We start from the raw sequence: 21,628 nt of genomic DNA, 5'->3' as shown, positions 1-21,628 counted from the left end.
AGGTCAATGTTCAAACGGTGAATTTTGGTGTTATTTAAAATATAAAGTTATGGTAGAATCTTCGAAAAAATCCATATCCCTTAACAACACGAAACAGTGTTGTCGAAGATCAAGGTATTTTGGTTACATTTAAGGATAAGAGGATTATGCTCAAGACAAGTTCATGTTGTATCGGACAGACGAACTTGTCACAACAAATCACCCGCATAGCGGGACTGGATAAAAATATAAGGAACATTTAGATTATATTAAAATCAAATCATGTACTGTCTTTTGAAACAACATTAACATTTCACATGTTTTCTATATGAGTATACATGCAAGAAGGAGCTATCTAATCATTTTCACTTTTAAAAGGGCATGTTCATGATTTGGTCAAAAATTATTTTTCCGATTTTATATATTTACAATGCTTTAAAGGGCATTTTAATAGGCAACCGAAATTTGAGTGTCAGTTTTTGAGTTATGAGCGAGTTACAGAGTTTGAAATTCTTAGCTATGTAAACAAAGCATTTGTTCACGTTTTGAACGTTGAAATAAAAAATTTCAGTTTTAAACCTAAAACTAATGTGTTAAACGTTAGGCACTGTTTATCAATGCCTAAAATAAATAAAAAGATAGACAAATAAGCTGGAAAAAGGTTTTTGCTGGTATATTGAAGCTATGTAAACAAAAACAGGGCACGAGCCTGTGTACATTACAAAAAATTGTGAGCCTTGTATCTTGCTTATAACTTAATGACTTACTCTCACATTTAATTGATCATTCGAAATGCACATCTAAAGAATTTTAATAATAAAAACTTAAAATAGAATTTAATCAAAATCGTGACCATTTCCCTTTAAAGCTGAGTCAAATAATTGGGTTTTATGTTCATTTGTCTCTCAAGTACCAGTTAATTTGTCTATCCTGCATTTGTTTATTCTGTATCTCTTTCGTCATATGTTATACTGCCATTTACGGATGATGTTTAAATATATTATTCGTCACAAAAAACCCTGCAATCAATGTTTGATAATATTACTTTATTTGTAAATAATATCATTTTATCTGTTTCTTTCATTTCACTTTATAGTCAGGATACAAATTATCTAGTAGTTAAAAGGAATATATCATCATATAATTAATATAATTATATATTAAAAAAAATATAATTCACTAACCCACCTTTGTCTAATTGATTGTTACAAGTTACCGTATATCTTCATATTTTCGTGTTAATCAAAATTGTAGTGTTTTTTCGTTGTTTGTTTGGGAATAGAAATAATCAACAAATGTTTTCTTTGTCTTATGAATTGCCATCCACAGATAAGAGATACCATTTTTGCATTAACAAATGAAATGTAAATAAAAACGTCATTGCTAGTAGGCCATTTCGTTCATTTGACCAATATCTACATTAAAAACTTGTTCTGATTCTTAATAAATTTTTCCTGCGTTTTTAGCTTGAGCAATATCTTTCACAATGAATTGAAGTTGAGATTCTGAAACCAACCGGATATATAAGGATGAAGTAGTTGTGCTATCTGCTTGTAAAGCCAATAATGTCATATTACGGGGGGGGGGGGGGGGGGCTGTATGGTAGCTGTAACAAACAAATAGAGCGTCCATGCTAAATTGTTTTATTGTAATCGAAAAATCGAATGGCAATCGAATAAGTGAAAACTGTTGTAAATAGCTGTAGAACCTGACATTTTTTTTTTTATAACGGTTGGATTTGATATGTTTTGTTGAAATCTAAAAATTACACATTATGTTTACTGCATGTTTACTGAATGTTTATCATTAGCAAACAAACTCATACTGTAAACGTACTACATTTGGCTTTGTATTCTATCCAGCGCTTTTGGCGGAATGCGAATTCCGCTAAATCAGGTACATCGCTAAATGCCATGCATGTCCGATAAGAAGTCAAGAATACGCTAATTCAAATCTACGCCAACTTGTTCAAAAAACTAATTTCCGCAAAATATCGTACACGCCAGATATAATAAGTTTACAGTAATATACCATATCTGAATGACTGGAACGAGCATTTTGCTGAAATAACAAAGAAAGAGTTATTGCTCGTGATATGTAACCATGTCGTCCTTATCAAAACATATTTACATTTTCCAGTGTCTTTGTCTGTGATAAAACTAGATATCGATTTTGTACTATATAGCCCATAACTTCAAATGGCACAAAATTGAGGCGGCAGCGGGGTTTCCTCATTGATATTTAAATATTAAATCGTAAAATGACATAAGATTATATAAATATAAGTAATTAGGAATCATTCTCTGAATACTATGAGGTGATTATCTCGGTCGGGGCGTGATCAAATTTATTATAAAGCTCTTCGGGCTTTATTGGATTTGATAACGCCTCGACAAAAAATATCACCTCATAATACTCAAAGAATGAGTCCTTATTCCGCAAGTAAATAATTTTGTTTATGTTATATAGTTTCGTAGGTCTAACGATTGTATATCTTGACTGGGTCTTTCGAATTTTCGTTATCTACTACTGTTACATAAATAAAATACTGTAGATTCCTTATTTTACGCGAGTACTTAATTCCGCGATTCAACGGTTTCCATCGAATCGCGATTGATAACATAAAATTGCGAATGCCGAAATTTTACCATAGCTTCATGTAGTTTACATATGTTCGAAAATTAAAAGCGATATTTTAAAATTCGCCAGACAGGCTTCTATCAATTTTACGCGGATATTAATTCCTCGCGTTTAATTAAGAATTTACAGTAGCACGTTGTTATATATATACGGTGTTGCTTGATTTCCCAAACATTTTAATTGCTAAGTTTACAGGTGCAATAAAAAACAACATGTTTTATTACTCTCATTTTAGGAAACGTGTTTTGCCAAAAAATCTGGATATACGATATTCATGTTCTGTTCGTCATACTGGTCAATATTTGCCCAACAGAAAGCCTGCGTGTACTAACCTGAAACTGGCCCTAAAGGTTTTTACAAAAAGGTCAAAAATTGAATTAATAATACATTAACACAACAATTTAAAATTAAGTGTTAGTAATTGAGTAAATTAAATCAATTTAGGCCTTTATCAACAGATGGTCATCAAGTAATTATGAAGAACATGGGACATGTTGCCAATTTTGCAAAAACATGGGCAATCGTTCAGCAAATTTATTTCAAAATTGAAGCAAATTAGGATTTATCATCGAAATTGATATCGCTATATATTTCCGTCCAACTCTCTTTAATAGTTCATTCTCACCAATAGACCGAAGATGATTTTATTCAATTACGCTGTGTTCTTTGTGTTCATCGCAACATGTTTTGGGTGCACTCGTTTTCCAATAGTTGTACAGGTCGACTTCTGTAAATCTGATTTTGGTATGTATATGCATTTCATTGCTGTTCCTTTCTTTTCTTTTTTTTTGTAATTTTGTACAGCGTACTTTCCTATAAGTTTTTAACATTATTTCACCATATTAAGAAAAATATATTGTGCACTTGTTTATTTTACATCTTATTTCACATTTATTTTACATCTTGCATTAATTATTACTTCCTATCTTAGCATACTACATTGAGAGGTTTTTTTGTACTTTTCCCTGCAGTTTTTGAAGCAAATATAACATCAAGTAAAATCAGCGCTGACATTATGAATTATGAGTATGAATTTGACGTAAAGACTGTCTTCAAGGTACGAAAAGATACTGTAATTTTCTTATTTTACGCGAGTACTTAATTCTGCGATTCCGCTGTTTTGCATCAGATCGAGAGAATAGTTAAAGGCTAACACTTTTTTGTTATAATGTCCTATAGGTGAAAACAGTCTGAAAAAGCGAGATTTTAAAATCTGCGAGGGTAGCTTCTTGCGATTTTACGCGTTATTTAATTCCTTGCGTTTAATTAGGAACCTTTGGAATGTTTTCATTTTCAAGAGTCTTTGTCAGTAATTGCACTACACATTTATTCTATAATGCAAAGTATACTTCATTTCACCAATGGTATTTAATCGTGCAATGTACAGTTAAACGTCGTTATCTCGAACGCTGATATATCGAATACAATGGATGTGTAGAAGTGATTTGCAAGTCCCAGTCACTTAATTTTTTATGTGTTGCTAAACATTACATAAATTTGTGTCAAAATGAATCAGTCTTTGAATTTTATCGGGTAATCAAATGCGGTCGACCGTGATTAAAAATCTTTACATAAAAACCCTTGCACTTTTATTGATTTGATCACCCTTGCCGGTATTTAAATTACATCCTGTAACTGAAATAATTATTCTTATAATTTTTATTTACATTTTCCAGTGTCTTTGCCTGTGATAACATTACATATCGATTTTGTACAGTAACCCATAATACAAATGACGCCAAACGAGGCGCCAGCGGGGTTTGCTAATTAACATTTAGATATATAATCGTACGATGGCTATAAATTATATAAATATAAGTAATAAGGAATCATTCTTTGAATATTATGAGATGATAATTTCGGTCGGGGTGTGATCAAATCTATCATAAAGCCCTTCGGGCTTTATTGGATTTGATCACGCCCCGACCAAAATTATCACCCCATAATACTCAAAGAATGATTCCTTATTACTTATTTAGAACGACAATTAAATCACATTTTCATCTTTTAAACGCACAAAATTTTAACTGAAAGTTATTCTTTGTTATATGTAAATGTTTTATGTACAGGGGACGGCCAAAAATATTCCATCGACTCTTATCGGGGATGGATATTTCATGAACTGTGGCCCGGAAAAAGTACGTCTGAATACGGCCTATGTAATTTTCGGTAAGAATTCAATTGTTTTCTTTTAATGATTACTGCTTTTTCATATTTTATGGCAATTATATATGATTTTCAATAAAAAATATCATAACTTCATAGCTTGACTAAGGAGAATGCAAATTTATTTTTTAGATAAAATTCAATGCTAAATGCAAACTATTTAAAAAAATGCACTAAATCGGTTTGTCCTAATCAATTTCACTGAAATCTTCTTTATTTGAAATTGAAAGCCAGAGTTAATACCTCCAGACCTTTTCTTCAGTAGCAATGTATATCATTCTATTTTTAGTAAACCAAAAAAAAAAAAAGAAGATCATTCTAGGACAATTTTCTGAGTATTCTTTATTGAAATGATAGATCAAGTATATGCTCCTATAAATGAAATCTTGCCGAGTTAGTTTTTAAAAAATAATTGTGCACAGACGTTTTAAGTTATATTACTATAAATACCAGTTAACACAAGCAACAGGCGTATCTTTGAATACAATTCATTATTTGTTTCTCTCTTTCTCTGGTTTCAACCTTTTAAAATTTTTTGGACTCGCACATAATATTTAATTTATATATGTCTTATTTAATGGTTTTTTTAAAGTAACGTTTGGGTTTTTATTTTTCATAATCTATATCAGTTTTGAACTTTTTTTTAGAGTCAATTTAATTCAAACGCATTTTAAAGTTTAGATTTAAGTTAAAGGATTTAATTTCCGAGTTGGACAGAAAACGTTCCATAAGAAATATTTAATATCACATACTTAATGTCGCAAGCGTGTGTTTGTAAACAAGATATCAAGGCAAAATAGTGTTTTGTTCTGGGGTTAAGGATATAAAAAAAGATGACAGTAAAATAGGAAAGACCTTCTTTTAAAAAACCACTTTACCGGGTTTTTTTTTTTGGAAAGTTTCCAAGTTCAAACGGGTTATTTTGAGAAGCCACTACATTGTTTCTATTATTTCCTCAATCTTTAAGTAAGTGATTGGAACGATATCGCCTTTGGCAATATTGACTTAAATATTAAAAAATGCTTAACTTATAATGTAAAAAAGAAGTTAAGTTTAAAAATTACTTAATATAATTTCTATCATAAAACACATAGACTATCTCTTTAACGCAAGGTGTTTTATTTTAATCATGTCTTTAGGCTAACAAAAGCTCTTCTGTTCTGTAATATTTACATTTTTACATTTTCCATCGGCTTTGCCCGTGATAACATTGCATATCAATTTTGTACTAAATAACATATAACATTAAAATACGTATACTTGAGGCGCCAGCGAGGTTTGCTTATTTATATTTAAATATTTAATCGCACAATGAATTAAAATTGTGTAAAAATAAGGAATCATTTTCTGAATATCATGAGGTGGAATTTCGGTCGGAGCATGGTCAGGTCAATCATAAAGCCTTTCGGGCTTTATTGGATTTGATCTCGCCCCGACCACAATTACCACCTCATAATACTTAAAGAATGATTCCTTATTCCTTAATTACATTTTCAGCAAAACGTGGGGATGACGGGGCGCTTCGCTTTCTATTTTACATAAATATGCGCTACGTAAAGAGCACTGATTTTGAGCGAATGACGACAAAATACGACTGTGATTGCAAAGTGAGTATATTTTTTTGTTTTCAATTACAAAATTTTTATGAACTTGTTATTTGATATAATCATGTTTGTTTGACTAAAACTATTTAAGTATGATAAAAAGAACTCTAGGTATGAGACCATATTTACATGGTAATAACAAATCACATAATGATTTTAAGGTTCAGTCGTTTGAAGTATTAACATTTATGCAGGCAAAATGAACTGGATTATGAATTTGTTTTGTACTTTATCACAATAGGAAATTGACAACTAAAACTCAGAGTAAACGATTTTCTTGAAAGCTTTATAAATGAATAAAAGATATATAATTTGATTGACAAATTATATTATCATGCTGCTTTATTGTCATTTGCCTTAATAAAATTATCGTACGGATTTTATTTTAAAAAAATTATCATGATTTTTTGTTATCATTAAGTATATCCCTGATGTAAAATGAATTTATAACAGAGGGAGACTGGTACTTTGTTCACGAATGCCGTTGGTAGGGACAGAGTGACAGTGATCATGAAAAAACAACAACCCACAACCCCCACCCCCGCATGCATTATTTTATTCTACTATAATGTACCTATATATTTATTTGTAACATTTTAAACCTCGATTCATTTCATTTCCTCTGTATCAATAAGTAATTTTGATAAATACGTTTGGTTTTGAACATTTATGCAATTATTATGCCATATAGATAAGCAGTTTATACGTACAAGTACCATGAAAATATTAAATCATAAAAATACAAGTACAATGTATTATTATTATTATCCTCCCAAAAACATCCCTCGATTTGGTTCAGTCAATTATACACTGATCTTTATATTTAAAATATCTTTTACTAAAAAGGTGTTGCCAATATAATGTTGTAATGAAAATAAATACTATTTTTAGACCAACAGTTCATACCTGTACACGAATAAAAAAGCAACTTACATTGAAAATTGCAAACAATTGTTTCTAGTGCGCAGGCATGCAGTTACTCTCCAAAATCCTGAAAATCCTAATCCGGGGGGGGGGGGGGATGTATACTTTTCATTTCAATTTCACTGTTTATTTTCTTTTTTTCAATTCAATTTTTACAAGGTCACAGAAAAGTGTGGGGGGGGGGAGGGGCAACTCCATGTTAATTCAATTTTGTGTATGTAAATTAAAGAAAAATCTTTGCTGTGCAATATAGTGGGGGGGGGGGGGGGGGAGGAGGAGGCTGATGCTTCGTGCCTGTTCAGAAATGCTCGTTTACTAAAACAAATTTAAACTTTGATTTTCAAATATATTTGTTTTTAAAGTGTACCAAATTACAAATACTTTAAAAAAGCGAGAGCAATTTATAGAAAACTCATGAATTTTATTTTTTTTTTCAGATTAACATTGTTGACTATTCTGACGTCAGTGTGCAAAGTGTGACGACATCCAAGCCATCAACTAGCGCGTGCGTCACCCCGCAAGGGTTTTGTTCAAGAAGTGGGTTTTGTCAAAAGAATTCCGAGGGTGTATGTACATGGGGTAACCACGGTGAATGCTACTAGAGTGTTTCCTTCTCTACAAATCCCTATTTTGTAATTAAATGTACATGTATTATGAATATGAATTCTGAGATTGCATTTTTTTAGTTGTTTTTTAATGATATGTTCACATGTAACGGAAACATTGTTTTCCGTACGTAAAACAATATTTAAAGTAGAGACATTGTGAAAAAATACAGGTTTTAAAGTCTTTGTTTGGTATATGCAATTGGCAGTGGGATGAAGGAAAGAACAAAAATAATTTAATTAAAGTTTTTCTAATAAAAGTAGGGTACAGAATATTTGTTAGAGCAGAATAAATGTAAATTAAGTTTCTGTTCTTCTACTTAAAATATTTTTACATGCATCAAAATAATTCAGACGGACATATAACTTAAAAACTAAAACCTTCATTTTTTTATGTATAATTTACAATTTAACATAACTTAAAGGTTTATAAACAACAAAGCAGTATTTTAAACAATACATGTATGAGTTCATACTTTATATTTTTATTTGCTGCAAACTAAATTTACCGAGTTTGGACCTATTGTGTTACCGACATGTTTAATTTTCTTTAATTTTTATGAACTCTGGCGTATGAATACATACATGTACAACTGCAAAAAATATCTAAATTGTTCGTACTATTTAACATCTGACTTTTTCAAGGTATTCATAAATAAGTTTCGTAAAAAAACAACGCTTCAAGATACATTACATCGAATTTATCGATTATTTTCAAGAACTAAATCTTGTCAGCGGTGATGATTTGTGCTTAGGTCCCAACACTGTTTCACTTTCGGTTTGCCAGAGTAACTGCATAGGAGAGTTGATTAAAATCAACTCCCCCAAAAAACGCACATGTAATACTGGTTGCCTATTTGTTTTATCATAAGTTTATATTTTAATGAATTTGATTAACCTTAAATTTAGTAATGTCCATTTATTTTAATATTTTTAATTTTTTTTAGGATGGAGGGGGGTAAGAACAGTTACACGTGGTCTTTAATTCAACTTTGATTAGAAATAATTGTGTTATAAATGATGATTAAGCTTTCGCAAATAAGTGTAACATCTGCTTATTTTATTAATGTTGTCTCGATTTGCAAGGTTGTAATCGTTCATCAATTTTTCTAGAAGTTGAATCAAAACAGTTTTATCTAAAACAACAGCACAAATATATAAATGCACTTTCACAATTTTTCAAGCAATCGGTTTGCATCACATAGAGAGACAATGGACTCGATGAAATTTGTTTATATGTTACTGTTTGCCTCCGCATGTTCCGGCTGCACATATATTCCGCGAAGTGAGCAAATGGACTTCTGTAATGCAGATTTTGGTATGTACATAGATGTTTACTAGAATTAATGATAATTTTTTTTTTCGTGTCATTTATATATTGTTCTCCTTTTAATTTACCAGATCCTTCTTAACATTACTGCCTTTGAAAAAAGATTGTTACATTTCTTTGTTACCAAAAATTAAAAAAAAAATGGGTGCTTAAATTATTATAAATTGTGTGTTTCTCTGATTTTTTTTTTTTGTGGTTAACAGAAGGCGGTAGTGGTTTACTTTTAATTTCCTGAACGGTTTTATTTTCTTTTTGTGTATAGCGTTTGAAGCAGAAATTACGTCAAATGATACTGGAATAATCAGTATAAAGTATGGGTTTGACGTTGTTACTGTATACAAGGTAAGACACTATTTAACTAATCGTTACTTAGTTGTTGTCCATTTTTTGTGTTTGACAAGTGTATAAAATACTTTTTAAACCCCCCCCCTCCCCAAAAAAATCCACCTTGTTTTAAACAATTCCCCTGTCAAAATACATGTTTATAAAAAATACGTGTGCTAAACTGTTAACAACGGTACCACTTATGAACAAGTATTTTTAAAAATTAAATTTATCTAAAACTCAAATTCAGTGTATTACAATAGACCGCAAAATTCAAGACTATTTTTACTTTTGAAACGAAAATCGAGTTGGAAAAAATAAAAGAAATAAAATTCCGTTTGTAGGGAATATATACGTCAATATAAAACAATTCTAAGCGAAACTCTTTTTACTTGTCATTTTGTTGATTAATGCATAGCATGTCTTCAAACTTTGTACAAATGTAGTAATGTCAAGTAATTAATATAACGGCATCCTTCTAATTCTAAACAAGTATAACATAGACTATAGACTGGGCATCGAAAATAAGTCGTCGCAAAATGGTCTACACCAGTGGTGTCGGAAGCAAATTAAAAGGGGGATGGGGGGCTAAACCTTATAAAAAATCTTAACAACTAAAAAAACCCAAAAGAATTATGAGAAAAGTAATATATAACTTTGCAAAAAAGTGTGTGTGTGGGGGGGGGGGGGGGGGGGGGAGGATAAGCCACCTCTACCCGACATTATATACAACATTTATTTAATAGGGTGCTGCCGAGAACATTCCTTCTACTCTTCTCGGACATGGTACTCTATTCTCCTGTGGACCTCAGATGTTAGATCTGAACACTAAGTATTTAATCTTCGGTAGGTCAGTTATAATTGACAATAATTTAATTCTGGTTCTAACGCGCTTTCTGATTGGCTAAAAAATTATATTATATCGTATAAAGGATGTTGCCTACGTCATAGTAAGACTTACGTCAAAAACGTATCAAACGCCTGACGTTACGTTTGAATTTTGTACAATTTTACGTTATTTTAAAGGTCAAATGACGTTTTTATCTACATTGAAGAGTAGAAAAATTAAATTATAAGCAATGAATTCAATATTTATTAGTTTTATACGATATAAAATGGTTTGAAACAGTTTACGCTTTTTTATTTTTTTATTTTTTATTATTTTATTTTTTAAGCGTTAACTGCGCCAAACCATTTTATATCGTATAAAACAAATAAATATTGAATTCATTCCTTAAGTGAAGATTTAATTTTAGGTTAAATTTCAACACGTTGTAACATGAATAAGTTAAATTTGTTCTACAGGTTTTTTTAACATGCACCTGTAAAATTGTCATCAATATGTATGTAGGTTTATAATCCCTGGTTTTTAGTGACTTACCTTAAAATTTCCTTATTTTGAAAAAGAAATCAAATTTACTATTAAGGAAAATCAAAGTTGTCAGTGCTACTACAAAATTTCGCTTGCATGCGTTTGTAAGTAAAGAAGCATCCACTACTATAAATGTTGTGTACTAACGTTCTAATAATACAAATTTTTGTTGCCCTTGCAGCCACAATCAATGGTGAAAATATTCAGATCACAACATACAGAAAAATGGCTGACGTGAAACCATCAGATATTGAACGAATAACAACAAATTATGATTGTACCTGCACCGTAAGTAAATCATTTATGGGTATAAAAGTATGTGTCAAAAAGGATTTAAAGAGCAAGATAAAATTTGACAATACACGGATAAAATTTTTTTTTTTTCGAGATATGTATTTGAAATATTCATCTCGAATCGTCATTACTGGACGCCCCTGTAAAGAATTCAATTTTCCGAAATCAAAAAGTAATGATACTTGGAAAATAATGCAAGAAATTTCTTTTTTAAAAGTTGATTTTTTAGAGGTTGATGCAATCACCTGTATTAGAAGTGGTTAATAAATCAGTAACTAGCTAGTGTTTTGTTTCAAAAGAAGTTTGTTAATTTACTACATGAAAAAAATACATGTCTTCAAACCATATATTACAAAAATGCTTCTAAAATGAGTGAACAAGAGGCCCATGGGCCACATCGCTCACCTGAACAGCAGTTCCTTGTAACATTACATTTCGTAGCATATGCTTTTTCTATTTTAAACATTGAACCCCTTTCTGGGGACCCAGTTATGGTCCGAGGTTTATGGTTGGCTTGAACAACATAAATAGTAACATAGGAATGAAAATGTGTAGCACTGCGGTGGGACCGCACGTACACAACCTGAAAAACTGAACGTAGAAGAGTTCCACTTCAAGAGGAATAACTCTCAGACTGTACAGAACATCAAGAAAGATAACTCTTGGTTCCACTTCATTAGAGTTTATACAATTTGAGGATCCTTGCATAGTAATCTCACAAACTAGCATTATAGTTCTCGAGAAAAACTTTTTAAAAACATTTTCAATATATCTTTCTATGTTAAACTTTGAACCCCTCTTGGGGCCACAGTATTAGTCCAGTGCTAAAGTTTTAATTATTTGGAATCTACATTATTTAAGGATGCTTGCAAAGTTATCTCACAAGCTGAAGCATTATAGTTCCCTAGAAAAAGATTTTTCAACATTTTCCCTCTATATTTCTTTGCTAAATTTTGAACACCTCTTGAGGCCCCAGTATTAGATTGAGGTCACGGCTTTATAATTTCGAATCTACACTATTTGAGTGTGCTTACGTAGTTATCTGACAAATTGATGCATTGTAGTTCTCGAAAAGAAGATTTTTAAACATTTTCCATATATACCGGTACTTCTACATTTAACTTTAAACCCATCGTGCGTCCCTAGTAGTAGTCCAGGGGTCACTATTTTAAAACTGTCGAACCTTCATTATCCAAGGTTGTATGCATGATAGTAATCTCACAAATTGAAGCATTGTAGTTCTCGAGAAGAAGATTATTCAAATGTTACCTTTATATTTCTATAATAAACTTTGACCCCATCTTGGGGCCCCAGTATTGGTCCGGGGGTCACGATTTTACCAATTAGGAATCTACATAAGCGAAGGATGCATGCATAGCAATTCCACAAACTAAAACATTGTAGTTCTTGAGAAGAAAATTTGTAAACTTTTCCTTTATGTTTTTTAAAATGTTTAAATTTTGAACCCCTCTTGGTGCCCATCAGTTGTCCGGGAGTTACAATTTTTTGAATCTACATTATTTAAGGATGTACATGTATGCATACTAATATCCCAAATAGTTGGACTATAGTTCTTGAGAAGAAGATTTTAAAACACTTTCTTATATATGTTAAAATCTAAATCCCTACTGGGGCCCCACTTTTTGTTCGGGGGTCACGATTTTTACAATCTTCACTATATATACAAGCTTTTGTGTAAATATTGGCATTTCTGGTGCAGTGGTTCTTGAGAAGAAGATTTTTTAAACATTTTCCTATGTATTTCTATGTTGAACTTTGAACCCCGCCTGGGGACCCAGTTTTGGTCCGAGGGTCACACTTTTTACAATTTAGAATCTTCACTATATATACAAGCTTTTGTGTAAATATTGGCATTTCTGGTGCAGTGGTTCTTGAGAAGAAGATTTTTAAAAATATTTTCCATATGTAGTTCTATGTTAAACTTTGAACCCCGCCTGGGGCCCCAGTTTTGGTCCGAGAGTCACGATTTCTACAATTTAGAATCTTCACTATATATACAAGCTTTTGTGTAAATATTGGCATTTCTGGTGCAGTGGTTCTTGAGGTGAAGATTTTTTAAACATTTTCCTATGTATTTCTATGTTAAACTTTGAACCTCGCCTGGGGCCCCAGTTTTGGTCCGAGGGTCACGATTTTTACAATTTAGAATCTTCACTATATATACAAGCTTTTGTGTAAATATTGGCATTTCTGGTGCAGTGGTTCTTGAGAAGAAGATTTTTAAAGACATGCACCCTATACTTACTGTTTTGCAATTATCTCCCTTTTGAAAAGGGCTGTGTCCTTTATTTTGACAATTTATAATCCCCTTTCCATAAGGATGCTTTGTACCAAATTTGGTTAAATTTGGCCCAGTGGTTTTTGAGAAGAAGTTGAAAATGTGAAAAGTTTACAGACGGACGGACAGACAGACGGACGGACGGACGGACGACGGACAACGGTTGATCAGAAAAGCTCACTTGAACCTTCGGTTAAGGTGAGCTAAAAATGAAATATTTACAGCTTTTATAATTCACAAAAAAACGATCATCACCGTGAAAAAATTAAAAACCAAATCTTAAAAAATTAAGCAATGAACCTAATATTGCGAGTAGGACTTTCCTGTGGAATTCCTCGTCAAGTAAACAGTAACAATTAAACGGCTTTGAACCAGCAATATCTGTGTATTTGTCCAGCAAAAAAAAAATCATAAAAATCAACACAATTAAGTAGTTTCACTTCTTTGATTTAGAATGGTATGGTACATTGTATATACACTGTAAGGATTATTGGCAACACTAAAAGCAAACACTTAACACTAAAAAGTTGAATTGCCTATGCTGCCAATAACTTTTGCATAAATTTTGATACGTTTTTGTTGTGAGCTCGGAAGTTCAATTATATTCGGTTGAAATACTGTTCAATCTAGGAAAAATGTCTCTAACAAACGATTCGTAACAAGCCAGAAAAGAGTAAATGAGTAATTATATGACAAGAAAGAGTGAAAGCTAAAACATTGACGAAAAAATGAAATTATGTTATTTGATTAAATCACCTTTTGTTGTAGTTCAAAATTTGCCATTTTTTCTTCAATAGTTTTTCTCGTTTTAGATCAATATTAACTACGCAGCATTCCATGGGGCGCAAAGTCAGCAACTTCCGGAACCGTCAAAAAACGAGTGTAACGCTCCTGAAGATTTTTGCTCCAGAAGTGGGTATTGTCAAAAGAATTCGGACGGCGTTTGTACTTGGGGAGACACAGGCGATTGTTATTGAAGAAAATGTTTATAGAAGTTAACATTTCTCGATCGCTTATAGAATGACAACTGCAAGAAAAATTTATTTTGGCATTTTTTCCCGAGAAAAATAAAACAAATAAGTAAATCAATCATTTTGCATTAAACACATCAAGCGTCTATATTAATATGTTTTGCAGCAGGTTGCAATAAAGAAGAAGATACTATTTTTGTGTCGTGATATTGTTCAATATCTCTTCACCGAAATCAGGTATCGAGATTTATCATCTATTTACAGATATTAAATATTAAATCTTCACCAATATCAGATATCGATTCTTTACCGATATCAGATACATGTTTTGAGATAAATAGCTTTAAAAAAGAATGAAAAAAAAAAAATATACAATGTACTAGTATTTAGCATTAGAACCAGCGATGTTCTGTAAATGAGCCAAACGTTGCTATAGGTTACGTTTTAGAAACAGTAGTTTTTCATTTTTTTTTGTTTATCAATTCAACAGGTGAATTTTGGTGATCATCGAGCTTTTGTTTTATTTTTTCAAAAGCTTATTCCAGGTCAATTTAGAGGTTAGATTAGTTTTAAGTTTATCTCTTTTCCCTCCGGACTAATGGGACATGATGGTGTTAATGGGGTTTTTCTACAATCATGTTTATATCAATTTTCAACAGGTAGTGTATTAAAAGTTTAGCGCTTACGCTTGTATCACTTAGCTACTAATAAAGATCTTTGTAAAGAGTGCAACATAGTACCAGGACAATGGATATTACTTAATGCGTACTGTAGGGCTTGCCATTACTTGGAAGTGCGTTTCTAATTTTATTTGATAGTTAAGTGAGGCCATGAAATCAGTGCAAAAACACTAACGCAATTTACATGTCTTTAAGGCAATCATTTTGGTGACAATTTCTCTCTAAATCTATGACTATAAAAGATCAATTCAGTTATTCATTGGATCACTGACCCTGTTTACGAAATACTGATATTTATTATCAGAGAGTAGCTGCACAAATTAAAACTTCATTAGTTTTATAGATGATTCTCATTAATACATGTCATTTGTCATCAACAAGCTTGTACCTACCTCGCGCATAGCCTTAGGTAAACAAAGTCATTGAAAAATCTAAACCCAACCAATTGAAATCTGTCAATGACAGGCATTGCAGCAGGTGTAACAACGAAACAGTAACATATGTCAGATGTACCAGTGTTCAACGTAACATCTCTCAAGGTTTGATTGGTACTGCTAAAATCATCAAAACGAGAAAAATAGCAGGTTTTATTTTCCTATAGACACAATGTTATTCTTCTGATGAAATTTTGCATTAAGAAATGAGTTTCCTAACTCAAAATTTGGAAAGACAAGTATTCATTGATGTAACTTATTATATAGACAGTCACGTTGTGTACTAGCGTTCAACGTGGATGGATCTAGAAAGACTAGATAATAAAATTCAAGCACGCAACTTTTTATGTGAGATGGTCTTACTGTTTACATTTCTATTGCATAATAGCTGAACCCGTCTAAGTGTGTATTGTACATAATCAAGCAATACTGTACAAGTACAATATTTTGCATAATTTTGTCTTTATTTAAAACGGAATTTTTTGTCTAGAAAACGGAAATTAGATTTTTAAAAAAAACCCACTATTATGAATGTACATTCGAAAGAAGTCTTGCTTTAACAAAAAACATATTATGGATGAAATCATATCAATGGAATTTGTTTTACCTTGAACTTTGACTAACACATTTTGTCTAATATAGTTGCATTGCACACACTATATCCATTTAGTAATATACAGTTGTTGATTTGGGTCGAGGGCAATAGTTGATCTGTCGGACCGGCTCGCAAACTGTTGCCGAAGGCCGCGGGCAACAGTTTGCGAGCCGGTCTGACAGATTAACTGTTGCCCGAGACACAGACAACAACTGTTTTGTTATACCCCTTCTAATCAATAACACGTTTACGCGGAATAAGGCGTCACCTATCAACAGTCTTTTTTAACAGTCGATTTTAACAGTTTTAATCTAACAGTTCCAGACAAACAGTCAAAATACTGGACTTGTTTTCGTATAGAGTTATATATAATAACTGTTTTACAGGGGTATAACAATTATATTTGAGTGAATAAAGTGAGAGAAAAATAGGATCATATATATTAAAATATATCATATTATATATCATATATTATAATATATCAAGCACTAAATTGATGAAGTCTTAGCCAGACAGTCTAACAAAGAATTAAATAGGGTGAAATCAAGGATTTTTTACAGATGTCTGAATTGATCTTGGCATTCGACATTATTTCAAGGTCATTCAAACTCTGACCTGCAGATAACGGTTTTTTGTAAAGTCTAAGCAAGACTGGGCGTAATAAAGAAATTATGTTTATCCTTAAGCAGTCCTATTGGGATATACATGTACATGTATTGGTAAAGACAAACAAAGTACTGAAGTACTGACGGGAGTTGATTTTATCGATTATCATTTATTTTAAATGCAGCGATATGTGATTTTGCATGGCAAGTAGTAATCGATAAATTTCTGAGAAATGGTATGGACCAAGGCAAGATTGAACTCTAGTCTTGTTCATCCAAATGCTCGGCTGTCTCCGTTTATCTCCGACAAGCAAGAGGGACTCTATGTTTTGTCGCATATTAACTGAGACAGCCGAGCGTCTGGTTGAACGAGACTACATTGAACTCTAGCGGAGGAATACATACGACTTCAAAAAATATCTAAACTGTTTGTGCCATTTAAAATCTCACAAGGTTTAGATAAGTTTTCCTGAAAAACAATGTTTCAGAATACATTGCATCGAATTTATCGATTATTTTGAAGAACAAAGGGTTGTCAGCGGTATTGATTTGTGCTTAGTTCCAAACACTGTTTCACTTTCGTTTTGCTCGGGTAAGTGCATAGGAGAGTTGATTAAAATCAACTCCCAAAATCCAGACTGTAGTTCAGCACCAATTAAAATGGAAATGCGATAAACCAAGTAACGTTTAGGTATTTTGTTTATAATTTTATTTTGATGATTTTTTTTTACCATGACTGGAACAAGTCATTTTCTTTTTAAAATATGAATATGCTAATAGAAGTTTAGTTGGTAAGCCATTACGGATTTAATATACCAGTAAGAACGTCATCATTATGCTCAAGTCTTAATTTTTTTTTTATTTGAACTATTGGACCCAATATAAACTAAATTAATGAGAAGAACTATAACAATCTGTTCTTGATTATAGTGATAGCAATTACGATTACTAGTAACTTATGCCGCGCTTTTGGTCCAATGTAGCTTAATAACAGTCCCCTAGTTCGCCCCATGTACATTGCCCCTCATCATTTCGCTGGCAGTAGGAATTTCTAGAGCACCATTTCTCTGGAACGTTGCACTCGTTTTCTGAAGCAGCAGGGAGGTCCGGAAAAGATTCTTCGGGACGGAAGATTTTGTCGTAATTGAATTTTACCTACAAATCAAACGAATAACTCTTACTGCTAATACTATAGTAGAGTCTGATTACACAGTTATAAATGCTTCTGTTATTTAAACTTGTACTACTGTTTAAAAAGACGTTGATAAATGCCATTCAGAAATCTACAACTGTTACATATACCCATTGCCTTGTTAGCATAATGCATATTAATTTTTACAGGTATATGCAAAAAGAAAGATTACATTGAGCACTCATGTATCTATACATTTTAAAATACCGACATCTAATTATCATTTCTCAGCCGATATAATATTTATGTATCCTTTATAAAGAGATTCTGAAACTGTTCGGTGATTTTCAATATAAGAAACATTATGTCTTTATCCCATCTATATTTTCAAAATCAATTAAATGTGTTGTTTTCTCCCTTATTCCTATATTTTTCTAAGTCCTACTGGCATGCGACCAGTTCTCGCCGAGTACCATTTCTCGCCAGTACATTGTGACGTCATTTTATCAACACATAAAATTATATACGAAAAATGACGTCACCATGTACTGGCGAGAAATGGTACTCGGCGAGAACTGGTCGCACGCCAGTATAGCTAAAAATCAAACATTAATACACGTATAATAACAATTGTACCTAAGGTATTCAAATTACAGCGGCATTATACGTTTTGTAATGTTTGATTCGTTACTTACCTCGCAACTGCAATCGTATTTCGTCGTCATTCTCACGATATCGTCATCGCTTACGTCACTGATTTTTCTGTAAGATGCTAGCTTAATTTTCCCGTCGGTTTCTTTTGCTGATTCGTGTAAAAAGAAATCATTTTAGTTGTTAGATATCTACCTACATTGAGACAAATACTTTTTCTTAAACATTATGACACAGGATTACAACTGAATGTTTCGTTAATTTCGAATCCACCTGGGGTTTTTATAATATTTACTGAATTAGATTTATAAAAATATAAAAATTTTAATCTTTAAATAAAAAGGAAATTCCATATTTTTCGCCTTTTTATATATTCATGATGCACTATGCTATTTAATTGTAATCAATTAAATGTTTGCTGATTTAAAAAAAAGTATTTAGTATAAAGTAAATAGGCAACACTTTAAAATAAAATTAAAAAAAATGTAGATGTAAATATTTAGTGTAGTAAAATAAGAATGTTTACCGTAAATCAGGTAAGTTTCGCCTTCATCCAAGACATCGGGTCCACAGGAGTTGGAGGGGCCTTCTCCAAAGATAGTATCTGTAGCCAGCTTCTCTTTCACATCCCCCTGTTGATCATAATAAAAGTCATTTATTCTAAAAAAAAAATGACCATATGTTTTAATTATATATACTGTTAATTACTAAATAAACGCGAGAAATTAATATCCGCGTAAAATTGCGAGAAACATCCTTCGCGGATTTTAAAATCTCGCCATTATTTTCTGAGAGTTGAAAACTGTAAGATATAAGGAGAAAAGTTCAACGTTTGCGATTTTATATTCTCGCGATTTGATACAAACCGGCGGGATCGCGGAATTAAATACGAGCGTAAAATAAGGAATTTACAGTATCTACTTTAATTACCTGGTTACTTTTATTCATTACATCTATTTCCTTGAAATAAAATAAACGGTATATTTATAGGATACTGAATGATATCCAGCGCAAGCGCGGGAATTGATTTTTGATTCATTTTACAGTAATTACGTATCCGATAAAATTCAATTATAGTTTACGTCATATCAGACGTAATGACATACTAAATGTATAAGCAGTTCCTCTGGAGCATGCATTTTTTTAGTTTATTGGCAATATATCTTAATTCAAAAGTATAAATTTGGTTTTGATGTTCAATTTGATATACTGTTAATTGTGTGTAAATGGTTTGTAAATAGGCAGCACCGATTGGAATGGCATATACAGGGAGGGCTTTAAACTTAGCAAGCTCGCGCTTAAAGAGGCCTAGGATGATTGGTCAACAAATATCCATCAAATCTTCGTTAAAGTTTAAGATTTGAATTCTTCAGCTATAAACAATCATTTAGGAAAGAAAAAAGCATATTCCTTTATGATAACTATATTAAGCTCTCTTTTTAAAGGAGGTCAGTAAAGTCTTAAAACGGCCACGACCATCGAGTCGTCTTGATAAGAATACACTAAACGCTTGAATAGCCCGACTAGCGTAAAGTCATGTCAAAGATGAATCACGTTATTTTTTTAACAAATTGCATTCAACACACTAGTAGTTTCATTATACACGTATATTTACATTTTCAACTGTCATTGTCTGTGATAACATTATGAAGCAATTTTGGAGTTATATCCAAGACACGATGTAGTATCGATATCCAATTTTGATAATATTTTTTTTAAATATTTATCTCATACAATTTTGAACCCTACACCCCGATAACTTCATAAAACATGAGTGACACAAAATGGGCGTGTCTTACATCATAATCGAGACACGGTATTGGTTGCGTCGCATAGTAATACATAGCATGTGCTACATAAATATAGTGGCTTTAAAATAAAGTTGTTTTAAAGTGTACAATTTGGAAATAATATAAATATAAGTAATAAGGAATCATTCTTTGAATATTTATGAGGTGATAATTTCGGTCGGAGCGTGGTCAAATCTATCATAAAGCCCTTTGGGCTTTATTGGATTTTACCACGTACTGACCAAAATTATCACCTCATAATACTCAAAGAATGATTCTTTTTTCCTTAAATAATACTTACTTTATAAACGGTGTGGATGTATATCTCGTATTCGTAGAGCCTGTTGTCCACCAGTCCTTTAGAAGCTTTCACCTCTGCTTCGAATGCTTGAAATGGAAACACAAAAGTCTTTTAAGAATCCCAGAGAACAATGATAAAATGACGAGTTTCAACTGTAATCATTTCAGGAGAAGCAAGTGCATGTGTATTTTAAAAAAAAATTATCAGCTTTATACTGGGTTTTATTGCTTAATAAGGTTGAATATATTTCAGCAAAAATGATTTTGCTAAGCCTTTTATATTTAGCTTAGCCGCATGTATTTTAAACTGATGGCGCTAACCAAGTTGAACAAAAGCTTACTTCTTTTTCGAAAAAAAAAGTGGGAAAAACATGGTTTATTGTAGCTCAGCACTCAACGGATATATCCCGTATACTGTATCAAAAATTACTAACAAAAATGATTTAAAAACAATAAATAATTTTAGTAAGTAAGTATTCAACAAGAAAATATATACCGTAATCAGCATAGCAATAGTCCTCTTGGTCGATTTTGGGAATCCATGTACAGCCGAGCGCTAATGCCACCAGCGTCAGGAACAAGTAAGCTTGTGTGGTCTTCATTCTCTATGCTATTGTTGGACCTTCACTGTGATTCACTGTGCCGATGGACATCGGTCTAGGTCCTTATATACCATGTACATCAACAGCTGTTATCGAGTGAGACTGGCTACGCATCATTTTAATTATGTATCATAATGTAATTAAATTTTTTAGCTATTCGATGAGCTTTATATACTTTACAACGATCGACAAACAAATAATACATTTGTTGATACTTCTCGTTGACATGGACTTCAGCGCGAAGGGGGTTAATGATGTGGGAGGAAGCACCGAACGCCAGGAGAAACCCCACACGTACAAGCGGATGTCCATTATACAGCTACTGTGCATC

At 32.1% G+C, this 21,628-nt stretch overlaps 3 protein-coding genes across 3 annotated transcripts; 2 read left to right on the top strand and 1 right to left on the bottom strand.

Moving 5' to 3' along the window:
- Nucleotides 1-3,238: 3,238 nt before the first annotated feature.
- On the top strand, nucleotides 3,239-7,995 carry LOC128164333 (uncharacterized). The gene is made up of 5 exons (XM_052828123.1): nucleotides 3,239-3,363; nucleotides 3,591-3,676; nucleotides 4,689-4,788; nucleotides 6,283-6,392; nucleotides 7,751-7,995. The coding sequence occupies exons 1-5, from the start codon at nucleotides 3,258-3,260 to the stop codon at nucleotides 7,913-7,915; spliced, it is 567 nt and encodes a 188-aa protein (XP_052684083.1). The 5' UTR covers nucleotides 3,239-3,257; the 3' UTR covers nucleotides 7,916-7,995.
- Nucleotides 7,996-9,041: 1,046 nt separating this feature from the next.
- LOC128163525 (uncharacterized) lies at nucleotides 9,042-14,703 on the top strand. The gene is made up of 5 exons (XM_052827144.1): nucleotides 9,042-9,236; nucleotides 9,511-9,590; nucleotides 10,319-10,418; nucleotides 11,126-11,232; nucleotides 14,350-14,703. The coding sequence occupies exons 1-5, from the start codon at nucleotides 9,080-9,082 to the stop codon at nucleotides 14,512-14,514; spliced, it is 609 nt and encodes a 202-aa protein (XP_052683104.1). The 5' UTR covers nucleotides 9,042-9,079; the 3' UTR covers nucleotides 14,515-14,703.
- Nucleotides 14,704-17,514: 2,811 nt separating this feature from the next.
- On the bottom strand, nucleotides 17,515-21,346 carry LOC128163513 (uncharacterized). Its single transcript, XM_052827129.1, has 5 exons — nucleotides 21,192-21,346; nucleotides 20,697-20,782; nucleotides 19,132-19,237; nucleotides 18,650-18,756; nucleotides 17,515-17,977 (listed from the first exon to the last, which is right to left on the bottom strand). The coding sequence occupies exons 1-5, from the start codon at nucleotides 21,295-21,297 to the stop codon at nucleotides 17,807-17,809; spliced, it is 576 nt and encodes a 191-aa protein (XP_052683089.1). The 5' UTR covers nucleotides 21,298-21,346; the 3' UTR covers nucleotides 17,515-17,806.
- Nucleotides 21,347-21,628: the final 282 nt, after the last annotated feature.

This window comes from Crassostrea angulata, chromosome 9, assembly GCF_025612915.1.
Source record: "Crassostrea angulata isolate pt1a10 chromosome 9, ASM2561291v2, whole genome shotgun sequence".
Classification (NCBI taxonomy): Eukaryota; Metazoa; Mollusca; class Bivalvia; order Ostreida; family Ostreidae; genus Magallana; species Magallana angulata.
The sequence above is the reverse complement of the archived record's forward strand: the minus strand, read 5'-3'. Positions and strand labels throughout refer to the sequence as shown.

What these genes read in the sequence shown, in the direction of transcription:
- LOC128164333 (XM_052828123.1), top strand. Translation starts at nt 3,258, where the DNA reads ATGATTTTATTCAATTACGCTGTGTTCTTTGTGTTCATCGCAACATGT. An exon ending in ACGTAAAGACTGTCTTCAAG is followed by an intron (nt 3,677 to 4,688) that starts GTACGAAAAGAT and finishes TTTTATGTACAG; the next exon opens with GGGACGGCCAAAAATATTCC. An exon ending in AATACGACTGTGATTGCAAA is followed by an intron (nt 6,393 to 7,750) that starts GTGAGTATATTT and finishes TTTTTTTTTCAG; the next exon opens with ATTAACATTGTTGACTATTC.
- LOC128163525 (XM_052827144.1), top strand. Translation starts at nt 9,080, where the DNA reads ATGCACTTTCACAATTTTTCAAGCAATCGGTTTGCATCACATAGAGAG. An exon ending in CTTCTGTAATGCAGATTTTG is followed by an intron (nt 9,237 to 9,510) that starts GTATGTACATAG and finishes TTTTGTGTATAG; the next exon opens with CGTTTGAAGCAGAAATTACG. An exon ending in CACTAAGTATTTAATCTTCG is followed by an intron (nt 10,419 to 11,125) that starts GTAGGTCAGTTA and finishes TTGCCCTTGCAG; the next exon opens with CCACAATCAATGGTGAAAAT.
- LOC128163513 (XM_052827129.1), bottom strand. Translation starts at nt 21,297, where the DNA reads ATGAAGACCACACAAGCTTACTTGTTCCTGACGCTGGTGGCATTAGCG. An exon ending in CTATTGCTATGCTGATTACG is followed by an intron (nt 20,783 to 21,191) that starts GTATATATTTTC and finishes TTCCATTTCAAG; the next exon opens with CATTCGAAGCAGAGGTGAAA. An exon ending in CGAAACTTACCTGATTTACG is followed by an intron (nt 18,757 to 19,131) that starts GTAAACATTCTT and finishes TACACGAATCAG; the next exon opens with CAAAAGAAACCGACGGGAAA.